The sequence below is a fragment of the Rhinoderma darwinii genome, chromosome 5, assembly GCF_050947455.1.
Source record: "Rhinoderma darwinii isolate aRhiDar2 chromosome 5, aRhiDar2.hap1, whole genome shotgun sequence".
In the NCBI taxonomy this organism is placed as follows: domain Eukaryota; kingdom Metazoa; phylum Chordata; class Amphibia; order Anura; family Rhinodermatidae; genus Rhinoderma; species Rhinoderma darwinii.
This window is the reverse complement of record NC_134691.1, coordinates 5,213,291-5,237,343: the sequence shown is the minus strand read 5'-3', so window position 1 is coordinate 5,237,343 and position 24,053 is coordinate 5,213,291. Positions and strand designations below refer to the sequence as shown.

General features: G+C 40.7%; 1 protein-coding gene across 1 annotated transcript; it reads left to right on the top strand.

The window, feature by feature from the left end:
- The first annotated feature begins 8,776 nt into the window (after nt 1–8,776).
- GPAA1 (glycosylphosphatidylinositol anchor attachment 1) lies at nt 8,777–23,766 on the top strand. Its single transcript, XM_075825678.1, has 12 exons — nt 8,777–8,862; nt 9,416–9,595; nt 12,488–12,599; nt 12,707–12,854; nt 15,970–16,071; nt 16,896–17,092; nt 17,714–17,910; nt 18,760–18,913; nt 20,605–20,676; nt 20,763–20,959; nt 21,540–21,710; nt 23,075–23,766. Exons 1-12 carry the CDS (start codon nt 8,789–8,791, stop codon nt 23,316–23,318), a joined length of 1,848 nt encoding a protein of 615 aa, XP_075681793.1. The 5' UTR covers nt 8,777–8,788; the 3' UTR covers nt 23,319–23,766.
- Nucleotides 23,767–24,053: the final 287 nt, after the last annotated feature.

Below are 24,053 nucleotides of genomic sequence, written 5' to 3'. Positions count from 1 at the left end.
TCTGCTCTGCACTATAGTGACCTGTATATAATAATATATCCTCTATAATAACTCTGCTCTGCACTATAGTGACCTGTATATAATAATATATCATCTATAATAACTCTGCTCTGCCCTATAGTGACCTGTATATAATATATCATCTATAATAACTCTGCTCTGCGCTATACTGACCTGTATATAATAATATATCATCTATAATAACTCTGCTCTGCGCTATAGTGACCTGTATATAATAATATATCATCTATAATAACTCTGCTCTGCACTATAGTGACCTGTATATAATAATATATCATCTATAATAACTCTGCTCTGCACTATAGTGACCTGTATATAATAATATATCATCTATAATAACTGCTCTGCACTATAGTGACCTGTATATAATAATATATCATCTATAATAACTCTGCTCTGCACTATAGTGACCTGTATATAATAATATATCATCTATAATAACTCTGCTCTGCGCTATAGTGTCCTGTATATAATAATATACCATCTATAATAACTCTGCTCTGCACTATAGTGACCTGTATATAATAATATATCATCTATAATAACTCTGCTCTGCACTATAGTGACCTGTATATAATAATATATCCTCTATAATAACTCTGCTCTGCTCTATAGTGTCCTGTATATAATAATATATCATCTATAATAACTCTGCTCTGCGCTATAGTGACCTGTATATAATAATATATCATCTATAATAACTCTGCTCTGCTCTATAGTGACCTGTATATAATAATATATCATCTATAATAACTCTGCTCTGCTCTATAGTGTCCTGTATATAATAATATATCATCTATAATAACTCTGCTCTATAGTGACCTGTATATAATAATATATCATCTATAATAACTCTGCTCTGCCCTATAGTGACCTGTATATAATAATATATCATCTATAATAACTCTGCTCTGCTCTATAGTGACCTGTATATAATAATATATCACCTATAATAACTCTGCTCTGCTCTATAGTGACCTGTATATAATAATATATCACCTATAATAACTCTGCTCTGCTCTATAGTGTCCTGTATATAATAATATATCCTCTATAATAACTCTGCTCTGCACTATAGTGACCTGTATATAATAATATATCATCTATAATAACTCTGCTCTGCGCTATAGTGACCTGTATATAATAATATATCATCTATAATAACTCTGCTCTGCACTATAGTGACCTGTATATAATAATATATCATCTATAATAACTCTGCTCTGCGCTATAGTGACCTGTATATAATAATATATCATCTATAATAACTCTGCTCTGTACTATAGTGACCTGTATATAATAATATATCATCTATAATAACTCTGCTCTGCACTATAGTGACCTGTATATAATAATATATCATCTATAATAACTCTGCTCTGCGCTATAGTGACCTGTATATAATAATATATCCTCTATAATAACTGCTCTGCACTATAGTGACCTGTATATAATAATATATCCTCTATAATAACTCTGCTCTGCGCTATAGTGACCTGTATATAATAATATATCATCTATAATAACTCTGCTCTGCGCTATAGTGACCTGTATATAATAATATATCATCTATAATAACTCTGCTCTGCGCTATAGTGACCTGTATATAATAATATATCCTCTATAATAACTCTGCTCTGCACTATAGTGACCTGTATATAATAATATATCCTCTATAATAACTCTGCTCTGCGCTATAGTGACCTGTATATAATAATATATCATCTATAATAACTCTGCTCTGCACTATAGTGACCTGTATATAATAATATATCATCTATAATAACTCTGCTCTGCACTATAGTGACCTGTATATAATAATATATCATCTATAATAACTCTGCTCTGCACTATAGTGACCTGTATATAATAATATATCCTCTATAATAACTCTGCTCTGCACTATAGTGACCTGTATATAATAATATATCCTCTATAATAACTCTGCTCTGCACTATAGTGACCTGTATATAATAATATATCCTCTATAATAACTCTGCTCTGCACTATAGTGACCTGTATATAATAATATATCCTCTATAATAACTCTGCTCTGCGCTATAGTGACCTGTATATAATAATATATCATCTATAATAACTCTGCTCTGCGCTATAGTGACCTGTATATAATAATATATCATCTATAATAACTCTGCTCTGCGCTATAGTGACCTGTATATAATAATATATCATCTATAATAACTCTGCTCTGCGCTATAGTGACCTGTATATAATAATATATCCTCTATAATAACTCTGCTCTGCGCTATAGTGACCTGTATATAATAATATATCATCTATAATAACTCTGCTCTGCGCTATAGTGACCTGTATATAATAATATATCATCTATAATAACTCTGCTCTGCACTATAGTGACCTGTATATAATAATATATCATCTATAATAACTCTGCTCTGCACTATAGTGACCTGTATATAATAATATATCATCTATAATAACTCTGCTCTGCGCTATAGTGACCTGTATATAATATATCATCTATAATAACTCTGCTCTGCTCTATAGTGTCCTGTATATAATAATATATCCTCTATAATAACTCTGCTCTGCACTATAGTGACCTGTATATAATAATATATCATCTATAATAACTCTGCTCTGCACTATAGTGACCTGTATATAATAATATATCCTCTATAATAACTCTGCTCTGCGCTATAGTGACCTGTATATAATAATATATCATCTATAATAACTCTGCTCTGCACTATAGTGACCTGTATATAATAATATATCATCTATAATAACTCTGCTCTGCTCTATAGTGACCTGTATATAATAATATATCCTCTATAATAACTCTGCTCTGCGCTATAGTGACCTGTATATAATAATATATCCTCTATAATAACTCTGCTCTGCACTATAGTGACCTGTATATAATAATATATCCTCTATAATAACTCTGCTCTGCACTATAGTGACCTGTATATAATAATATATCCTCTATAATAACTCTGCTCTGCACTATAGTGACCTGTATATAATAATATATCATCTATAATAACTCTGCTCTGCACTATAGTGACCTGTATATAATAATATATCATCTATAATAACTCTGCTCTGCACTATAGTGACCTGTATATAATAATATATCATCTATAATAACTCTGCTCTGCTCTATAGTGACCTGTATATAATAATATATCCTCTATAATAACTCTGCTCTGCACTATAGTGACCTGTATATAATAATATATCATCTATAATAACTCTGCTCTGCACTATAGTGACCTGTATATAATAATATATCCTCTATAATAACTCTGCTCTGCGCTATAGTGTCCTGTATATAATAATATATCCTCTATAATAACTCTGCTCTGCACTATAGTGACCGGTATATAATAATATATCCTCTATAATAACTCTGCTCTGCGCTATAGTGACCTGTATATAATAATATATCATCTATAATAACTCTGCTCTGCACTATAGTGACCTGTATATAATAATATATCATCTATAATAACTCTGCTCTGCACTATAGTGACCTGTATATAATAATATATCCTCTATAATAACTCTGCTCTGCACTATAGTGACCTGTATATAATAATATATCCTCTATAATAACTCTGCTCTGCACTATAGTGACCTGTATATAATAATATATCATCTATAATAACTCTGCTCTGCACTATAGTGACCTGTATATAATAATATATCATCTATAATAACTCTGCTCTGCCCTATAGTGACCTGTATATAATAATATATCATCTATAATAACTCTGCTCTGCACTATAGTGACCTGTATATAATAATATATCCTCTATAATAACTCTGCTCTGCACTATAGTGACCTGTATATAATAATATATCCTCTATAATAACTCTGCTCTGCTCTATAGTGACCTGTATATAATAATATATCATCTATAATAACTGCTCTGCACTATAGTGACCTGTATATAATAATATATCATCTATAATAACTCTGCTCTGCACTATAGTGACCGGTATATAATAATATATCATCTATAATAACTCTGCTCTGCACTATAGTGACCTGTATATAATAATATATCATCTATAATAACTCTGCTCTGCTCTATAGTGACCTGTATATAATAATATATCATCTATAATAACTCTGCTCTGCACTATAGTGACCTGTATATAATAATATATCCTCTATAATAACTCTGCTCTGCGCTATAGTGACCTGTATATAATAATATATCATCTATAATAACTCTGCTCTGCGCTATAGTGTCCTGTATATAATAATATATCCTCTATAATAACTCTGCTCTGCACTATAGTGACCTGTATATAATAATATATCATCTATAATAACTCTGCTCTGCACTATAGTGACCTGTATATAATAATATATCATCTATAATAACTCTGCTCTGCACTATAGTGACCTGTATATAATAATATATCATCTATAATAACTCTGCTCTGCACTATAGTGACCTGTATATAATAATATATCATCTATAATAACTCTGCTCTGCACTATAGTGACCTGTATATAATAATATATCATCTATAATAACTCTGCTCTGCGCTATAGTGACCTGTATATAATAATATATCATCTATAATAACTCTGCTCTGCTCTATAGTGACCTGTATATAATAATATATCATCTATAATAACTCTGCTCTGCTCTATAGTGACCTGTATATAATAATATATCATCTATAATAACTCTGCTCTGCACTATAGTGACCTGTATATAATAATATATCCTCTATAATAACTCTGCTCTGCACTATAGTGACCTGTATATAATAATATATCATCTATAATAACTCTGCTCTGCGCTATAGTGACCTGTATATAATAATATATCATCTATAATAACTCTGCTCTGCACTATAGTGTCCTGTATATAATAATATATCATCTATAATAACTCTGCTCTGCGCTATAGTGACCTGTATATAATAATATATCCTCTATAATAACTCTGCTCTGCGCTATAGTGACCTGTATATAATAATATATCCTCTATAATAACTCTGCTCTGCTCTATAGTGACCTGTATATAATAATATATCCTCTATAATAACTCTGCTCTGCTCTATAGTGACCTGTATATAATAATATATCATCTATAATAACTCTGCACTATAGTGACCTGTATATAATAATATATCCTCTATAATAACTCTGCTCTGCGCTATAGTGACCTGTATATAATAATATATCCTCTATAATAACTCTGCTCTGCACTATAGTGACCTGTATATAATAATATATCCTCTATAATAACTCTGCTCTGCACTATTGTGACCTGTATATAATAATATATCATCTATAATAACTCTGCACTATAGTGACCTGTATATAATAATATATCCTCTATAATAACTCTGCTCTGCGCTATAGTGACCTGTATATAATAATATATCCTCTATAATAACTCTGCTCTGCGCTATAGTGACCTGTATATAATAATATATCATCTATAATAACTCTGCTCTGCCCTATAGTGACCTGTATATAATAATATATCATCTATAATAACTCTGCTCTGCACTATAGTGACCTGTATATAATAATATATCATCTATAATAACTCTGCTCTGCGCTATAGTGACCTGTATATAATAATATATCATCTATAATAACTCTGCTCTGCTCTATAGTGACCTGTATATAATAATATATCATCTATAATAACTCTGCTCTGCACTATAGTGACCTGTATATAATAATATATCATCTATAATAACTCTGCTCTGCTCTATAGTGTCCTGTATATAATAATATATCATCTATAATAACTCTGCTCTGCACTATAGTGACCTGTATATAATATATCATCTATAATAACTCTGCTCTGCGCTATAGTGTCCTGTATATAATAATATATCCTCTATAATAACTCTGCTCTGCGCTATAGTGACCTGTATATAATAATATATCCTCTATAATAACTCTGCTCTGCACTATAGTGACCTGTATATAATAATATATCATCTATAATAACTCTGCTCTGCTCTATAGTGACCTGTATATAATAATATATCCTCTATAATAACTCTGCTCTGCACTATAGTGACCTGTATATAATAATATATCATCTATAATAACTCTGCTCTGCACTATAGTGACCTGTATATAATAATATATCATCTATAATAACTCTGCTCTGCACTATAGTGACCTGTATATAATAATATATCATCTATAATAACTCTGCTCTGCACTATAGTGACCTGTATATAATAATATATCCTCTATAATAACTCTGCTCTGCTCTATAGTGACCTGTATATAATAATATATCATCTATAATAACTCTGCTCTGCACTATAGTGTCCTGTATATAATAATATATCCTCTATAATAACTCTGCTCTGCACTATAGTGTCCTGTATATAATAATATATCATCTATAATAACTGCTCTGCACTATAGTGTCCTGTATATAATAATATATCATCTATAATAACTCTGCTCTGTGCTATAGTGACCTGTATATAATAATATATCATCTATAATAACTCTGCTCTGCACTATAGTGACCTGTATATAATAATATATCATCTATAATAACTCTGCTCTGCACTATAGTGACCTGTATATAATAATATATCCTCTATAATAACTCTGCTCTGCACTATAGTGACCTGTATATAATAATATATCCTCTATAATAACTCTGCTCTGCTCTATAGTGACCTGTATATAATAATATATCATCTATAATAACTCTGCTCTGCCCTATAGTGACCTGTATATAATAATATATCATCTATAATAACTCTGCTCTGCGCTATAGTGACCTGTATATAATAATATATCCTCTATAATAACTCTGCTCTGCTCTATAGTGACCTGTATATAATAATATATCATCTATAATAACTCTGCTCTGCTCTATAGTGACCTGTATATAATAATATATCATCTATAATAACTCTGCTCTGCACTATAGTGTCCTGTATATAATAATATATCCTCTATAATAACTCTGCTCTGCACTATAGTGTCCTGTATATAATAATATATCCTCTATAATAACTCTGCTCTGCACTATAGTGTCCTGTATATAATAATATATCATCTATAATAACTCTGCTCTATAGTGACCTGTATATAATAATATATCATCTATAATAACTCTGCTCTGCCCTATAGTGACCTGTATATAATAATATATCATCTATAATAACTCTGCTCTGCTCTATAGTGACCTGTATATAATAATATATCATCTATAATAACTCTGCTCTGCACTATAGTGACCTGTATATAATAATATATCATCTATAATAACTCTGCTCTGCACTATAGTGACCTGTATATAATAATATATCATCTATAATAACTCTGCTCTGCACTATAGTGACCTGTATATAATAATATATCATCTATAATAACTCTGCTCTGCTCTATAGTGACCTGTATATAATAATATATCATCTATAATAACTCTGCTCTGCACTATAGTGACCTGTATATAATAATATATCATCTATAATAACTCTGCTCTGCGCTATAGTGTCCTGTATATAATAATATATCCTCTATAATAACTCTGCTCTGCGCTATAGTGACCTGTATATAATAATATATCCTCTATAATAACTCTGCTCTATAGTGACCTGTATATAATAATATATCCTCTATAATAACTCTGCTCTGCGCTATAGTGACCTGTATATAATAATATATCCTCTATTATAACTCTGCTCTGCGCTATAGTGACCTGTATATAATAATATATCATCTATAATAACTCTGCTCTGCACTATAGTGACCTGTATATAATAATATATCCTCTATAATAACTCTGCTCTGCACTATAGTGACCTGTATATAATAATATATCATCTATAATAACTCTGCTCTGCACTATAGTGACCTGTATATAATAATATATCCTCTATAATAACTCTGCTCTGCTCTATAGTGACCTGTATATAATAATATATCCTCTATAATAACTCTGCTCTGCACTATAGTGACCTGTATATAATAATATATCATCTATAATAACTCTGCTCTGCGCTATAGTGACCTGTATATAATAATATATCATCTATAATAACTCTGCTCTGCTCTATAGTGACCTGTATATAATAATATATCATCTATAATAACTCTGCTCTGCGCTATAGTGTCCTGTATATAATAATATACCCTCTATAATAACTCTGCTCTGCACTATAGTGACCTGTATATAATAATATATCCTCTATAATAACTCTGCTCTGCTCTATAGTGACCTGTATATAATAATATATCATCTATAATAACTCTGCTCTGCGCTATAGTGTCCTGTATATAATAATATACCCTCTATAATAACTCTGCTCTGCACTATAGTGACCTGTATATAATAATATATCCTCTATAATAACTCTGCTCTGCCCTATAGTGACCTGTATATAATATATCATCTATAATAACTCTGCTCTGCCCTATAGTGACCTGTATATAATATATAATAACTCTGCTCTGCCCTATAGTGACCTGTATATAATAATATATAATAACTCTGCTCTGTACATTATAACTGCGCTGTGCTGGACCTCAGAATACCAGGCTGTATATTATAATGTATAGTCTCCGCGCCTCAGCGCATCCAGTGTATTATAAGTTATAATGTTTAGTTATTGCTTTGTGATTGGTAATCGTCACCTGTATATTATATATGTATAATCCTCCACAGCCGCTGCGTGTAATAATGTACAATATCCGTGGTTTTACTTCTGGGATTTCCTGACTTCTCTCCTCGTTGTCTTTTCCAGGGGCCGCGCTCATACCATGGGGATCCTCTCTGATCCGAACCGGCGGCAGGCGCTATCACGTCTCGTCACCAGGCTGAACGCCCCCCTCTGGTAGGTGCACTGTATGACCAAGTGTAAGCTCTTTGGGTCTCACTGACATAGGTGAATGGAGTCTGTTGTTTCCTGTTATCAGTAGTGTTTTTCAATGGAATTACTAACAGGAACTACATAAATCCGTAAAGAACGCCAAAATGTTGATTTTTTTTTTTGTTTTTTTTTTTTGGCTTGCTGTCAGTGAATGGCGCCCGGGTCTAGTCCTGCTCACACAGCTCGTGGGTTTGGTACCATGTATAGAAAAATGACAGTGAGCTAAACACAGCCGCACACATCCCTCACCTAGCCTCCAGGCTGATCGCCTTCACTTATACACTGTAACAAACCCTCAGCTGTGCTCATAAACAATAGTGACAGTATACAGGGATAGTCCTCAGTCTCTTACAGATGATTTCCTCCAGTCCAGACCAAATATTTTTATACGGTTACGGCTCATGCTTTGTGTTCTTGTTATCGCCCGTGGTTTGGCGGCTTCTCCTGCGCCTCGTCCTGGTACAGGCTCCGCCTTGTATCCCCATTCACTTATTACAATGTCCATCTTTCTCCTCAGCATCATCAGCTATCTGGTCGGGGTCTGCTGGTTCCTGGGCCTGGCGTTCCAGCCCTTCACGCTGCGCTCCTACATATCAGAGAATTCTATGGGATCCACCATGGTGGACGAGAAGTTCATCTACGAGGAGAAGGCGCTGTCATATGCTCGAGAATTCGCCGCGCACAAGAAGTCGGCCGGGTGAGTAGCGAGAGAACGTGGGGGGGGGGTCAAACTGGTGCAAGAGGAAGTGGAGATGTTGCCCATAGCAACCAATCAGGCAGCCATTTTTTATTCTGCTTGGGGCGATGGAAATCGAGCCTCAAATATAATGCGCAACTGCTCCACGTCTCTGTTTAAGGGGTTAACCATCAATATATATATTCATGTTATAATCTAAAAAGAACAAAGTAACTGCAAACACATATAACAACGTATCTATATGAGAACGTCACATGACACGCTATAGTAGGGGTCTCGCAACATATTAACCTGTTCGCGCACCACGACGTACTATTGTGATGTTTGAAGCGCTGAACCCACTCAGTACGCAGCGGGTGTCAACTGTGTTTTACAGCTGACACCCGGGACTAACGTCCAGGAACAGCGATCACGTTGATCTTGGGCGTTTAACCCCTTAGATGCTGCGATCAATCACGATCGCAGCATCTAAGACGTTAGAAAGAGGGGGGCGCCCCCTCTGAGAGCTCGTCGCGACGTGATCGCGGGTTGCCAATGGTTGTCATGGCAGCCCAGGGGCCTAATGAACGCCCCCAGGAATGCCTTTCTTTATCTCCTGTTAAGCTGTCTCCGGCCTACCAGGAGCCTGTGAGAATGAGAGTATGGTCCCTAGGGGGACTAATAAAGAGTCTGAAAAAAAAGTTGAACAAAGTTTTTAATAGTGAAAAAATGTAAAAAAAAATAAAATAATTTCCCTCTAAAGTTAGGTAAAAAATAAACATAATTGGTATCGCTGCGTCCGTACTATTACAATGTAACGTTATGTAACCCGCACGTTGAGCGCCATAAAAATATATAACACCGGAATCGTTGTTTTTTGGTCACTTCATATCCCACAACAAATTCAATAAAAAGTGATCAATAAGTCTCATGTAGCCTAAAATGGTACCAATAGAAACTACAACTCGCCCCGCAAAAACGAAGCCGTCATACCGCTCAATCCACGGAAAAATAAAAAAGTTATGGCTTTTTGAAGATGGGGAGGAAAAAATAAAAACGAAAATCCCAATAGTGGCTGCGCCCTGAAAGGGTTAAACACCCTGGGCAGAACTGATAGGTCCTGAGGGGGCGGAGCATGACACAGGAATTATCATTAAAGGGGTATCCCCAGAATGGACAATTATCACCTATCCACAGGGTAGGTGATAATTGTCTAATCGCTGGGACCACCAATGTTCGTGAGAACGGGGGTCCCGAACCCCCGAAGTGAGGCGGACATTGAGTGGAGCGGCGGTCTAGCCTGTGCGGTGCCTCTCCATTCAAAGTCTATGGGAATGATGGAAACAGACCAGTACGACGCTCAGCTGTTTCCGCCATTCCCATAGACATTGAAGGGAGCGTCGGGGCGCGCTCTACCGCTGCTCTGTACAAGCTTCTCCTCACTAGTGAGGTGGGGCGGGGGGTTCAGGACGATCGGTGGGGTCCTCAGCGATCAGGCAATTATCACCTGTCCTGTGGATAGGTGATGATTGTCCATTCTGGGAATATCCCTTTAAACCCCTGCACCAGGTATAATACAATGTATCAGTTTTGCCCGGAGTGTTCCTTAAAGGGATATTCCAGCTCTTTTCAGTATATCTTTATTATCAGTCACTTGGCAGATGAGATTTTTTTTAATATTCATTATTAATAGGTTTTGAGTCCATAGCCGAGCTCACACCTGGATCCGTCCTGTAGCATAGCAGAGGTGGCTGAGCGTGTGTAGTTGCTATAGGAACCGTCTCATCTCCCGGACCACCGCAGACCCGGGCGTGTATGATGACACTGGCTCCTGCCCGTAGATACAAGTTAGCGTTACATTATGGGGGTCAATCTATGTCCTGCACACGGGGGAACGCAGACAGCAGAGGAGCCTGGGAAGTGTAGGGAGCGCGGCTGGTCACGTGGACTGTATCAGGAAGCTCGCCCTCTTCGAGAGATAGTGGAACCGATGAGGAAAACTAAATCAGTGGTAATTGCAGTCTGAACTGGGACAAGCACGGGTCTACCGCTAACTTGTCCTTCTTGCAGCAGTTTTCGGATTTGACCCCTTTAAGACAATGTCCCTTTAAAGGGGGTCGCACTGTTTTTTGGAAATAAAGTGTAACCGTTGTATAATGAAATGTTGTGCAACTTTCTCATATACTTTGTGTCTCTATTCCTCATAATTTTCAGGATCTCTGCTTGCTGTCATAGAATGGAATCATTCTTATTTATAGCAGATGCTACAAACCTGTACAAATCTAAGGCTCTGTTCACACTACCGTTTAGAGTCTCCTTTGAGGTGTTTGTTACTGCAAGAATAGTGCAACACGCTCTGCTGTTTTTGCCTTTAAAATGAGGGATACCCCGACAGTACAGCGATGGACCCCGTCACAGGGCTACTCCCAGCTCATAAAGTGATGTCCTATTGATCAGATATCCCATCGTTTTCTTATTAGTGGCGGTCTGACCTCCGGGACCCCCACAGATCCTGTTTTTTCCCTCCCCCCTCCCGTTGTGCTGTGTACTGCAGCGCGGCCTCGTTCATGCGAGTGCCGCTGTGAAGGAAGAACTTAGGAGACGCAGCGCTGCGGCCCATCCAGTGCCAGGATCGAAGGCCATCACTTTATTAGATGGGAAGCCATGACGTCAGTGTGAATACAGCCTTATACTTCTCACAGCTGAGGGTTTGTTACAGTTTTATCCAGTCTAAACGATCCTCTGTGAACTAAACAGAGTAGACTTCAGACTGATACATTTTACCTGCGCTGACACATTGTAACAAACAGGACTGGACAGAGCTGTGTACTGCTGCTGAGCTCACCATCTTTATGGCAGTTTTGCTCCTTTGTGTGGATCCTTATGATTCGCTGATTGTCGTTTTGTGTACAGGGGCGCTCCTGTCGCCTGGCTGGAGAGGACCATGCGAGGAATCGGGCTGGAGGTTTACACTCAGAGCTTTGTTCGGAAACTGCCGTTTCCTGATGAATCCACAGAGCGATACGTACGTATGACTATAGATCAGCGTCATGTCCTCCTTAAAGGAGTTGTCGCTTCCGGACTACAATACTGTAATAACTTTATTCTGCGTTTCTGTTGTCATGGTTACAGGTGGTAAAAGGCACCAATGTGTACGGCATCCTGCGGGCCCCACGTGCCGCCAGCACGGAGTCCCTGGTCCTCAGCGTCCCCTGCAGCGAGGGTCAGAACAATAACCAGGCTGTGGGGCTCCTGTTGTCGCTGGCTTCTTACTTCAGAGGTGAGACCCCAGGAGAGGGGGTGATAGGACATGGACAATTATAACTCCTCAGTGCCAGCGCCTAAAGGGTCAAATATCCATTCCCTGATATGTTTTTTTATGGCGTTGGTTACTACACTATAACGTTAACCTAGATCTACTATACGGTATTACAGCAGGCACTGTCACTGGGCAGCTCTGGAGTTCTCAAAAAGGCCCCTGTCTGTCCAGTCACAGGGGAATCCCCGGCTGATGACATCACTGGGGTTCCCTCCAACTTCCAACTATATCCCAATGTTAAGAGGTTGAAACGCCACGATCTCATAGACTTAAATGGAGAGTAGAGTTCATGGTCATCCTTCTTTCTCCTTCTATTGTTCTGACTGCCGAGATCTGTTTGCTTGAGACAATGGGGGTCATCACAGGACTATCGGGACTTCCAAAATGTCGCTGTTCGGTATGCCCTTTTAATGAGGACTTGTCACCTCTCCTGACGTGTGTTTTAGTAAATACGTGCCTTCTCCTTGAAATAACAATTCTGGAGCATCTTTTCTTAGAACTCTGCAATGTGCCGTTCCTCTGTTATTCCTCCTACAAATTTATGAATAAAGTGACTACTGGGTGTTACTAGTTCCCTTGTTATAGAGGCGTGTCCCTACGCAGACTCACTCTGTCCACTCTGATTGGACAGTTGTCAGTCTGTGTAGGGACACGCCCCCAATTGTCAGTTTATTCATACATTTCTAGGAAGAGTAACAGAGGAACGGCACAATGTAGAGTTCTAAGAAAAGATGCTCCAGGATGTGTATTTCATGGGCAATACAATTATTTACTACAACAGACATGTCAGGAGAGGGGACGACTTAACTAAACCACACAGGAGGGGTGATGGGTCCTCTTTAAGGCCTTGTTCGGACGACCGTGGTAAAAGTCCATTGAAAAATAGAACATGTCCGATCTTCTCCCGTTTTCACGGATTCCTCCATAGACTAAAGTCTATGGGGATCCGTGAAAACAAGGCCCGCACGGGGGCAACTCGGACGAGAAAAACTGACGTTTTTCACATCCGAGTTTTCCCGCGTTCGTCTGGATTCGGTTATTTCCACCTAAAATGATAAAATCCCTTGTACATAAGTCATTTAGTTGTTCGTTTCCTTCAAGTGTATCGGAATTCTTTTAAGTCATTTCTTAGTTGCTTCTTTTAAGTGAGAGCGGAAATGGCGGCCGTTACGGTCACAACACGCGGCCACATTATCGGATTCCTTTTGGTCACCGTTTCTTGACTTCCAGGACGTATCTCTAAATAATTGATTACACAAGTTCTTCAGTGACCTCAGACCATCTGCCGTCCTATAGACAAAGGGGTCTGACCGTAACGCTGCTTCACATATAGGCTATGTTCACACGGGGCGAATACGAAGGCGCACAGGGAATTCCAGACGAAAAACCGCACCAAAACGTAATGCAGTTTTTTCGTCCGGAATGTCCGCTGCGGAATACTGCACGTATAAAAAAAATCTTATACTTACCCTCTGACGTCCTGCAGGCCGGCCTCCTGGGATGATGTTTTATCCCATGTGACCGTTACAGCTTGTGATTGGCTGCAGCGGTCACGTGGGATGAAACGTTCTCCCAGGAGGCCGGCCTCGAGGAAGAAACACAGAATCCTGGGTAAGAATAAGATTTTATTTTTCTGGGTTGCGTTTTTTTGCGGCGGGAATCGCGGCTTTTCTGCTGCAAAAATCACAATTGCTATTTGTAGCGGTTTTACCTCACCATTGAATTCAATGGGGAAGACCCGCAACACCTTTAACCCCTTAATGACCGCCGATACGTCTTTTTACGGCGGTCATTAGTGGGCTTTATTGTAGAGCGCCGCTATTCTACGTCGCTGCTGTAGAATAAAGTAAACAGAGCAGGGAGCCGTGAAATCTCCCTGCTCTCAGCTGCCAGAGGCAGCTGAGGGCTGGGGGCGTCCCTGCTCTGCCGGGTGAGATCGATATTAGTATCGATCTCACCCGTTTAACCCTTCAGATGCGGTGCGCAATAGCGAGCACCGCATCTGAGTGGTTTTGGAGAGAGGGAGGGAGCTCCCTCTCTCCCACCGACACCCGGCGATAAAATCGCCGAGTGTCTGTGTCTCTAATGGCAGCCGGGGGTCTAATAAAGACCCCCAGGTCTGCCTGGAGCGAATGCCTGCTAGATCATGCCGGAGGCATGACCTAGCAGATGCCTGTCCGTTTTAAACGGACAGGCAGTAATACACTGCAATACAAAAGTATTGCAGTGTATTATAATAGCGATCGGAGGATAGTGAAGTCCCCTAGTGGGACTAGTAAAAAAGTTAAAAAGTTAAATAAAGTTAATAAAAAAAAAAAAGTGAAACAAAAAAAATGAAAAACCCAGCTTTTCCCCTTACAAAATGCTTTACTATTAAAAAAAACTACAATAAAGCAAAAAAGTTACACATATTTGGTATCGCCGCGTCCGTAACGACCCCGACTATAAAGCGGTTACATTATTTAACCCGCACTGTGAACGCCGTAAAAAATAAAATAAAAAACAATGGAAAAATTGCTGTTTTCTGTTAATCCTGACTTAAAAAAAATGTGATAGAAAGTGATCAAAAAGTCGCATCTACTCTCAAATGGTACCAATAAAAACTGCAAGTCGTCCCGCAAAAAACAAGACCTTATACAGCTATGCCGACGCAAAAATAAAAAAGTTACAGCTCTTCGAATGTGACAATGGAAAAATGTAAAAAATGGCTTGGACATTAGGGCCCAGAATGCAAGCAGGGGGAAGGGGTTAAAGTCACCTACAGAGAATCTTCAGCAAGACCAGGAGGTCCTGCATTACACAGACCACACATTGATGTGAACGGACACTGTGTAATACTTCACTTCCCCTGTGGTGGCGCTGCAGCGAAACTGAACACTTACTGCCAGGTTTGACCACGAATTACAGCTGATCGCCGGGGGTCCCAGCAGGAGGAGACTTTGCTATCGGATTATTGTCAAGGGACCCTTCTAACAAGTGTGGGTTTTCAAGAGTGAAGACCCCCTTTAAGAATAATAGTAGATATAGTGAAGATTTTAGTATTTACTCTTTTGGGACTTGTTCTTTGCACTCGCAGGGCAGATCTACTGGGCAAAGGATATTATCTTCCTGGTGAACGAGCACGATCTCATCGGGATGGAGGCCTGGCTGGAGGGATACCACGACGTCAACGTGACAGGTGCCGGCTCATGGCAGCGTTTTATTACTGGAAAGAACGTCAGATCCTTTATAGGCCTGGGTGGGCGGGGCTAATTTGATCTCTGTTACAATGTATCAGTGCAGGTAAAATGTATCCGTCTGGAGTGTTTAGCTCACAGGATGGTTAGACTGGATACATTGTAACAAACCTTCAGCTGCAAGGAGGATTAGGATTTTTATAAAGAATGTTTCTATGCTATGACAGCAAGCAGAGATCTTCAAAATGAAAGGTCAGCAGAACTTTGATTGATCTTTACTTTGATTGCACTTGATTTCTTTACATAACGCTAGAAACCTCCCTAAAAGGGGACGTCTCACCGTAAAAGTCTATCAGGATATATGAAGGTCATAGAGGTGGGTCCCCCATCTATTAGCCCAGCCGCAGCTTAACACAATGATAACAGTTGTTCGCAGGGTGTTTCAGGGGATGGAGCTACGGTATCTTGATAAGACATCCCCTATAACTGTTATTGACTTCTTCCACCCAAATCCGGCCAGGGTTGATTTAGCATGTCTGCTCTGGATGAACAGGATATGTACAGGGCCCTCGGTAGACACATCTCGTTAGTACACTGACCAGTACCTTTATTTTTACATGTCTCTTTAGCAAGGTTTTCTTTGGCCATCCCCTTTTCATATATTCATATCCCCAATCACACGAGAAGACGTAGGTAGCCCCTTTAAATGTGCCAAATTTTCTCCATTCATTTTCCTTGTGTCCGCTGCCATCTAGTGGCTACTCTGATTATTGCGCTGCCCTTAAAACAATTTAAACGAAGGTTTGTCCTTTCCTGCACCCACCAGACATAAAGTCGTCAGTGATGATGGGACGAGCCGGAGCGATCCAGGCTGCCATATCGCTAGAGATTAGCAGCGATGTCATCACCAGTTTTGATGTGGTCGTTGAAGGGCTCAATGGGCAACTGCCCAACCTGGATATGGTGAACCTGTTCCTGGCTTTCTGCCAGAAGAACCAGCTGCTCTGCACCATCCAGGGCAAGGTGAGGCTGGTGCTTTGTTTTTATTTATTCCTTTAAATGTTTCTATATATTAAGCTTCGACCTAAGTCATTTTGTAAATACAGTTTCCTTGAGTTACATTACGATTTATACTCCTGTCACATCCAAAGCTGCGTTAAAAATTCTGATGGTTTTCTTTTAGCACTTATACTATAAGATCTTACATATCCCCCCTCCACCCTGCACTTCCGTCTCTATACAGAGCATGTTATCCTGTGTTGCATTGTGGCAGATGTAGTGTTTACACCTGGCCCTGGTCAGTTGTCTAATGTAGATATAAAACTACCACAATGCAGAGGACAGCGCATTTAGAGGATCTTTCTAACTTTCTGTCTGGTGTGTCGGTCAGCACAGTATTGACTGCAAATAGCAGCCAGCACAGTTGTAAATGAAGCTTTGGATGTGACTAGAGTACAAGACATGTTGTAACTTAATCTTTTATTGAGTAATTTTGTAAATCCATTCCTCTACTTATTTTGAGTTACAGCGTCTCCGCCCTGTGTCAGAATATACTCTGCCCCCTACTGTATGTTTGTGATACAAAGTACAGCGCCCCCTAGTGTTCTTTCTGCTTGACACTGATTGGCTTCCCTTGCGGTACAGTTGCAGCGCAATGACTACGACACCTTCCCAGGATACATACACAACCTACAAACGATGCTGCTCATGGTTCTCAAGCAAGGGTCCGGCCGACCTCAGGGAGACCACGGGCTCTTCCTTCGCTACCACATCGAAGCCATCACCCTGCGCGGGATCAACAGCTTCCGGCAGTACAAATACGACATGGCCACCATAGGAGAGTAAGTGAATATTCTCATCTAGGAGGTATATATAGGAGAACGTCCTCTTGTGGGCTCCTATTGCTCCAATAATTAGTTATTCATTTTTTACACGATGTTCCGCTGCATGAAGGCGCCCACGGTTGTAAAGTGATGAGGGGCGTTTCAGCAACGTGCCAGGTGTCTGGTTTTATAAAAGATATGGGTCTGAGGGGGTTAATTGCTTAAGGCGGCGTTCACTCAATCGTAATACTGGTGCTTTTCTTGCGCCCGTATTACAGATTCTACTTCCAGACCTTCCGCAATTGATCGGACCTGCAGTTAGAGCAGCGCGGTCTCCTAGAGACCGGAGAGCCCGTATTACGCGGGTGTGAAAGCGGCCGCACAGGCAGTTCTGTAATGTTACCAGCGTTGCTCATGTGATTGATGAAGGACTCCAGCAGGTAGGATGATGCCACGCTTCTGATGACTGCAGATACATCAAGTGTCCACAAGGGGGAGCCGCATCCTCCCATGTTACAAGGGTTTCCACTACCGGACAACTGATGACCTATCCACCTATCAGCCGCTCTGGCTGCCTCCAGGCACCGGACGTCCGGAAGCTGATGGCTCCGAGCACTGCACAGTGGCTGTTCTGCAGCTCTGCTCTTATTCACTTGAATACCGCAGCTCGGCCGCTATTCCGTGACTGGAGCATCTGCTTCCAGACGACCAGTGCCTGGGCAGCCAGAGCAGCAGATCAGTGCGGGGTCCGGGTGTCGCACCTGCACCATACACTGTTGACTTATCCAGTGGATCGGTGATTAGTTGTCCGGTAGTGGACATCGCCTTTACCCGTCCTGTTCCTAACGTTTTCCACTTTTCCCTCAGGACTATTGAAGGGATGTTCCGTAAACTGAATAACCTGTCTGAGCGTCTGCACCAGTCCTACTTCTTCTACCTGCTCCCCTCCCTTTCCAGATTTGTGTCTATCGGGATCTACATGCCGGCCATCGGTTTCATCATCCTCATTCTCATCCTCCGAATATCCTTTCACGAAACCAAAATGGTTGATGGGGGCGGTTTGATGGTAACGGTTGATGGTGGCGGCTTACTGTAACAGTTGACGGTGGCGGTTGATGGTGGCGGTTGATGGTGGCGGTTGATGGTAACGCTTGATGGTAACGCTTGATGGTAACGCTTGATGGTAACGCTTGATGGTAACGCTTGATGGTAACGCTTGATGGTAACGCTTGATGGTAACGCTTGATGGTAACGCTTGATGGTAACGCTTGATGGTATCGCTTGATGGTAACGCTTGATGGTAACGCTTGATGGTAACGCTTGATGGTAACGCTTGATGGTAACGCTTGATGGTAACGCTTGATGGTAACGCTTGATGGTAACGCTTGATGGTAACGCTTGATGGTAACGCTTGATGGTAACGCTTGATGGTGGCGCTTGATGGTGGCGGTTGACGGGGGCAGTTGATGGTGGCGCTTGATGCTAACGGTTGATGGGGGCGCTTGATGGGGGCGCTTGATGGTAACGGTTGATGGTAACGGTTGATGGTAACGCTTGATGGTAACGCTTGATGGTAACGCTTGATGGTGGCGCTTGATGGTGGCGCTTGATGGTGGCGCTTGATGGTGGCGCTTGATGGTGGCGGTTGATGGTAACGCTTGATGGTGGCGGTTGATGGTGGCGGTTGATGGTGGATGGTTGATGGTGGATGGTTGATGGTGGATGGTTGATGGTGGATGGTTGATGGTTGATGGTGGATGGTTGATGGTGGATGGTTGATGGTGGATGGTTGATGGTAACGGTTGATGGTATCGCTTGATGGTAACGCTTGATGGTGGCGGTTGATGGTGGATGGTGGACGGTGGACGGTGGACGGTGGACGGTGGACGGTGGACGGTGGACGGTTGATGGTAACGGTTGGTTTCTTCTGCAGAACTGTTACCCGCATGTTCCCTGCACCCGTTATATCATGACGTTTATATATTACACCTTCAAAGCAGAAATCTTAATCTCATCTTACATATTTAACCCCTTCCTGCCCACCTCGTAAATTAATTAATGTTCTAATGATATGAATCCTGCGTCATTAGACTGTTAATGTAAGTTTTGGCTTTGTTGGTGCAGCGCACGTCTGCACAGCCCGATCCTGTAATGTGACGAGGAACTGAAATATTCAGTTCCCGGTCGCTAAAATGCCTAAACACCGCGCTTATGTTGGGAGATGTGCTCTTGAATTCAGATGTGCTGCTATTTCATTGGGGCACTGCGCGGGAACCCTGTGATGTCATTAATGATGTCACAGGGTTTTCCTATGCAGGGAAGACGCATCTATACAGATTACTGCTAACCGTTGTCCAATGGTCCGTTACCACTGTTATCAGGGATCTGTATAGGGGGACAGCAGGGAATACACAGATCATGTCCTCCCTGCTAACCTGAGTCCCAATGGTAAAAATAACTGAATTTATAAATAAATACATTTAGTAAAATGTAAAAAAACAAAAAATACACAAATAAAAAATATATATACATCCTCTGCACAGACCGAAGGCAGCAGTGAGCAGCATCAACCGGAGCGCTAACAAGGAATCAACAGAATTTTGAATGCAGCTTTGGATGTGACTAGAGATCAGTTTATAATAAAGCATTTGCAGATTTACTCGCCATAAACATTCAGTTGAATTTCTTGATGATCCTTGACTTTGTTCCCACGCTCTGGACCTGTGGATTAAGCTGAGCCGGTCAGAAGCCACGACGGAGGACGGAGCAGGAGACGGTGAACTGGTACAGAGGCCACATATCACATGAGCAGCTTCTCTATAGCGGGCCCTCCGTAGTCCAGGCTGACCTTCTATATTTTTCTGTTCCAGGACGGCAGGCCTGGGTTCCTGACACTGGCAACTCCCATCGTGATCTGCCACGCCACGGGGCTCAGCCTGTACTACATCCCGGTTCTGAGCCAGGAAATGGCCACGGACCACTTCCCAGTCTCGGAGGCTGAAGCGGTTGTGCTGATCGCCATTGCTATATACGTAGCGGGACTAGCGCTGCCCCATAATACGCACAGGTAGGGGTCAGGATCCGCACATTTAGAGAGGTCACCCGGCTTATGTAAATAAACCTCAATCACTGTATATGTTCTGGAATTTTCTAACATACTTTGTGCTTCCATACATGATTGCTGTCAGTGAATAAAAACTTTTTTTTTTTCCCCACATCCAGGGGCTAATAATTTGTCCTGACCTAGTTTTTCTCCCAAAACTGCACAGCTACAGCAGAGCAGGACTAGGTCAGGGGTTTAAGCATAACAGCAAGCAGAGATCTAGATAATGGTGCAGAATTGAAACACAAAGTAAATTAAAAAGTTTGAGAACTTCTTATTATACAATGAACAGGCTTCATTTACTGGACGACTACTTTAATTATACTCAGTGGGGTGGCGATTTGGGGTGCAGAGACCGCAGTGCATCATCATTGAGGTGCCGAGGGGGTCTAAATAGTAAGTTTGCAGATACTTTGCTTTACATGTCTTGATTTTATTCTGAGTTCTGTGACGTGTTACATACTCCAGTCCTCTGAACTGTATATTAGGTAGAGAGTGAAAATGTGACGCCCCAATAAGACCAGGGCGTCTCCTTTTCCCACAGGGTCCTGACTGGAGGCGGCTCGGACCAGGGCTGGATGACTCTGAAGCTGATCTCCCTCTTGTATCTGGCTGTTCAGCTGGGATGTATCGCTGTCATTAACTTCTCCCTAGGATTCATCCTGGCCGTCACCATTGTGCCGGTGGCCGCTATTGTCCAGCCCGTCGGATCCAAGTGAGTGAATCCTACATTAACTGTAATTTCCAAATCACAGATCCAAAGCAGACAACCCCCTTCATCAAAGTCTGGAGTTTCAGAGATCTACTATTGTAGAGGTTCATGAGGTTTACCAAGTCGTGACAGGTCCGCCGAGTAAACAGTGTGTAAGTTAACAGGGGTCGTTGGTAGGTTCTTAATAAACGCTACGGAACATACAGGAGAATCCAGCACTGACCAGACACAACAATGACATCCAGTGACTCACAGGTGACGTCTTCTCTGATGTAGACGTTCTCTTAAACGCTTCTCCCAGCCACGACTCATCTCTGCAGAGTTTGCTGCCTAGACATTTTTAGTTCCTCACTATTCTATAATCTTCCCCTCCTTCTCAATACAAACTCCCCATCCTTGTGCCCTAATAGTGTCACCCTGCTGCTACCCCTGATAATATGCCTGCTGGGCTGTGCTGCCCAGTGCCCCCAAATACTGGACTGCTGAGATAATAGTGACATACAGATAGACCCCCTGAAAATACTAGTACCACACAGATAATGCCCCTGACAGTAACAGTGCTACAGACAGTGTTCTCCCAAAATAATTTTACCAAGCTTATAGCGCCCCGGACAGTAATAATGCCCACTGAGTGCCCCAGGAAATAATTTTGGAAGGTCGGTAGCGCCCCTGACTGTAATAGCGCCCACTAATTGCTTTCAAACGTAATTGTGTAAAGCAAAGTGCCCGCAATAGTAATAGTGCCAACACAGTTACCCCCAAGATATTAGTGCCAAGCAAAGTGCCCCCAATAGTTACAGTGCTCCGTTACAGTGCCCCCGAAAAGCAACTGTGCCAGTGTATCCATATACTAATAGTGCTCCCCCATAGTGCCCCCAAAAGTAATGTCGCCAGCTTGCCCCCAATAGTAATAATGCTCCCCATTGTGCCCCCAAAATAAAGTGTACCACAGGGGGAAAAAAAAGAAAAGATATCCAATATTCCATGTAGCCTTCAGCGCTGCAGTATTTCACTCTATCCGCCCCCTGACCCGGCCTTTGATCCATCATTTTACAATGAATTCCTCATAAAATGATCAGTAATTTTGCTTCTACTGTAGAAAAAAAAAAACCTCTCCGTCTCCCACCATTAAACAGCGGAGTTCAGTTCTTTCTAGAAAAATGGATGAACTTTTAGGGCTGCGTCTGTCGGCACATAGCAGGTGGATTCCAAGTGTCAAAAGTGAATGCAGCTCTGGCTGTAACTGGAGTTTTTCTTCTGACAACTAGATGTTACCATAAGCCAACAGACAACCCTCCTCCGCATGATATGATTTTCTCTTGTTTGTTGTCATGTGTAGTGACCGGTCGTCTCTCTCCTGTTTCCAGGCTCCTCTACGCGGCTCTGCTGCTCCTGGTCACACCGGCCACCACTTTACTGGGCGGCATTTTCCTCTACCGAGAACTTATTGAGTATCCAGTGAGTTTTTTGGAATGCTGGCAGATCTTCCTGCAGGCCATCGCAGGAGGGATGCTGGACCACTACCTCTACGGATCGCTGCTCTTCCCTTTTGTTTCATTCTTTGTTTACCCGTGCTGGCTGCAGCTGTGGAACGTCGTCTTCTGGAAATAAGAACAGGATTTTGTTCTCTCCTAAATAAAAAAATTCTTGGGGTTGCAACGTCGGAAGGAATGGGGGACCCTCAAGACTAGTTGTCAAGGGCATTCTGAGGACGAAAGGGCCATCAGAAGACGGTGGTGGTGGAAGACGGGCAGGAGGGGTCCCGAGAAACGGTGATCAATATTTATTAAAGCGGTAAAACAGTTATCAGATGCATGAGTTTATTCACTGACTTTTTCACTTTAAATCTTCTTTTTCATGGGAGAAAGTTTTACAGTTTTTGGTATCAGCCGACGTCCAGAAAGTGACCCCCAAGATGACCAAAGGACTAAATAGGCACTGCAGATGAATAAAATATTCTTCAGGAACAGCAGATTTTGCCACAGGGGTCAAACCGTGAAAATTCCTGTACTAAATCTGAATTAATAATTAAAAAATAAAGTTGTTTTTTTTCCTGGAATCATCATGTTATTTTTTTTGTACATATTGTGTTATGTATTAGAATATAACTTCTGTAATACTGCCCTATATACAAGAATATAACTACTATAATACTGCCCGTTATATACAAGAATATAACTACTATAATACTGCCCCCTATATACAAGAATATAACTGCTATAATACTACCCCCTATATACAAGAATATAACTGCTATAATACTGCCCCCTATATACAAGAATATAACTGCTATAATACTGCCCCCTATATACAAGAATATAACTGCTATAATACTGCCCTATATAC